The sequence below is a fragment of the Humulus lupulus genome, chromosome 5 (genome assembly GCF_963169125.1).
Source record: "Humulus lupulus chromosome 5, drHumLupu1.1, whole genome shotgun sequence".
Lineage (NCBI taxonomy): Eukaryota > Viridiplantae > Streptophyta > Magnoliopsida > Rosales > Cannabaceae > Humulus > Humulus lupulus.
Window position 1 is genome coordinate 83,370,360 of NC_084797.1, and position 2,930 is coordinate 83,373,289.

General features: G+C 40.3%; 1 protein-coding gene across 1 annotated transcript; it reads right to left on the minus strand.

The window, feature by feature from the left end:
- Positions 1 to 951: 951 nt before the first annotated feature.
- LOC133779263 (uncharacterized) lies at positions 952 to 1,818 on the minus strand. Its single transcript, XM_062219246.1, has one exon. The coding sequence runs from the start codon at positions 1,816 to 1,818 to the stop codon at positions 952 to 954; it is 867 nt and encodes a 288-aa protein (XP_062075230.1).
- Between the last annotated feature and the right edge of the window lie 1,112 nt (positions 1,819 to 2,930).

Here is a 2,930-nt window from a genome sequence, read left to right on the forward strand (position 1 = left end):
CGTTGAATCAGAAAACTTCTGTACCTAGCAGGTGATCTTGATATCGAACTACTGCCATTTTTTCAGCCTCCTGAGTAGCAATATCTGTTGGTGAAGCTTGAGCTCTAGCGAGTGCCAGTTGATAGTCATCTTTTTCTTGATGATATCCCTGCTCAACATCTCCAATTTCCTCCCTATTAAAAGTTTTCAAAATATGTTTTAGCCGAAGCATCTTTTTAGTCACACCCAGTAAACCCCTAACTGCCATAGGTTTATTCCAGCTATCTGTATCTACCTCTTTAAACCCTCTGTGAGCAATCCAGAAATTAAAAAACTGAAATGGCTTTATGCTCAGATTACCAAGTTTGAGAGTTTTGATAAGACAATAAACACATGATCAATTTTCGAGTAAACCTTATCCCCTCCATCCTGCTTATTGGACCAGGTGAATTAGAACCAATACTCTTGAGGGAAGCCAACTGAGTATGGGCAAGCCAAGCATTAGAGTTAAGAATCTCATCAGCACTTATTGTCCTCCCTCCCGCTCTGTCATCAAAATTAAACACAGCATTGAAATCTCCCACAATCAACCAAGGCTTGTTTATAACATGAATAAAAGAAAGACCCCTTCACATCTCCAATCTCTCATCCATAGTGTTAAGACGATATACAAAAGTGACCAAAATATCCGTCTTCATTCCTATAAGTTTAACTAAATAGTGAACAAATTGTTTTTGTTCCAGCACGACCTGAACTTTTATAAACAACTTCTGCCAAAGAACTAAAATTCTACCTTCTGTGACATTACTACTGTAGTAATCCCAGCCAAGGAGCAATTTAGCCATCATATCATCAACTTTATCCTTCTTCATTTTATTCTCTAATAAAGCTCCAATTCCCACTTTATTCATCTTTAAGAGACTCAGAATAGGAGATTGCTTTTCCCTCTTATTCATACCCCTTACATTCCAACTAAGTATATTGGAGCAGTCCATCAAGCTTTGAGTCATTTAAGTTCCAAATTTTTTCTCCTTTCCCCTGTTCCTGAAGAACCTTGAAAGCATTCTGTTTTTTGTCTATATCAGTCCTCACTAACTTCCCTCTCCCTTTTGAGTTCCCAACTCTCTTAGGAATTTCCCAATTCTCTTTGTTGTCCTGATCAGGTGTTAAGGGATGATCCTGTGAATTTCCCTTTTCCTTAGCTACCCTCCGAACATCTATCCCTGCCTCATCATGTTTCTCTTCCACTTCCTTAATATCCACAGGATCGCCAGTTAAATCTCCTGAAATTGTATCAGTAGGTGCAATCTCAGGAACAACATTGGTTCCAGCAGGTTCCTTTTCAGTCACACTCTTTTTTACCCAACTCTTAGGGCCATTTTTCTTGCATTCAACCATATTATGGCCAAATCCTTTGCAATTTTTGCATTTGATGGGGAGCCATTCATACTCAACAAACTGTTCTTGAACTTCGCCTCTCTTATTCACAAAATAAATGACAAACAGAGGGCCATCTGTTATCTCCATCTCAACATAAATTCTAGCATATTTAATCATAAATCTTTCATTAGTAAACTTATCCACCATAATGGGTTTCCCTATAGTACTAACCAAGGAACTGAGGCATTTTTGGCCCCAATATTGAAGACCTAGATTAGGCAATCTGATCCAAAGAGGTACAAAACGGACTAACCTTATTGTGTCGAGATCTTGAGTCCAAGGTCGCACAATAACTGGTTTCTTGTCAAACTGCACAATGCCAGTTTCCAGAACAAAATCTTGAGTAGCCTCATCATTGAATTTGACAATGGTGAGTCCCAATTCATCCTCACAACTCATTCAATGCCAAGGTGTCCCCAGATACATTTCACAAAGCCTTCAAAAATAGCAAATGGGGGATTGGCTCCCATCACCATACATATCACGGAAGAACTCCAATTTTCAGCCTGTTCTGCAACCTCTGTCATATCAATTTGAGCAACTCTCTTCCCATTTTTCAATATCGGCTCCTCATAATGAAGCTTGGCCGCCACACTAATCAGATGTTTATCCTTAAGTTTCGCCCAATGAGATTGAGTTGAAGCTTGAAAATCGTCCTTCTCAAAATCCTCAGCCAAATTCGTTTATAGCACTTCTTCCCCTAGGCTAATCTGACCACCACCACATACAGGGCTCAAATTCTTCTTCGATAATGGGTTCTTCATCAGATCCTTTCCTTCAGACAATTGCATTAGCAAATCTACCTCTGAAGGCATACTCCGCACTTGATCCTTCGTTTGAGATTCAGTCACGATCGTGGATGAAGGGGCCTCCTCATTCTGAGATCTAGATGCAGGCTTTCGAGTTACCTTCATCTTCTTCATCGCATGAGAGAAGAGAGGATTCTACGCACACCTAGTTAGTAAATTTATTTGTTAGATTTATGATAACTTATTGGAGTTTGATTTCATAGGCCCATTGTGAAGCCCCACATCACTATGGCTACTTTCTGGAATGACGACTGGCCCTACAAACCAAGACAAGTCTTTCCAGCGTTCTTTGTCCTCACTCGCACACTTCCTGGGAAAACTTCCCAGGAGGCCACCCATCCCTAGATTACTCCAGGCCAAGCACGCTTAACCATAGAGTTCTCAAGTGATGGGCTACCGAAAAGAAGATGCACCTTCCTGATATAGGTTGTACCCATCAATCCATTTAAGCCCACTTCAACTGTGTAGTCCCATACCTACACAGTCTTAGAATCATTACACTTGACCTTCCCCAGGCGGTGTGGGATTGCACAGCTTACCCGGTTTTTCCCCTTACGGATCTCGGGATTCTGACTGTCACACCCATGGTCCCCACTGTACCTTGGATAAAATCTTCTAGACAGTCTCAATTAATTGATTTAATTATCAATTACAATTATTAAAGTTGACCATGTCAATTTTGGATATTTTCACAGAGTTATG

Bases quoted from the DNA above. Each gene is read 5' to 3' on its own strand.
- LOC133779263 (XM_062219246.1), bottom strand. From the start codon at position 1,818: ATGAGTTGTGAGGATGAATTGGGACTCACCATTGTCAAATTCAATGAT.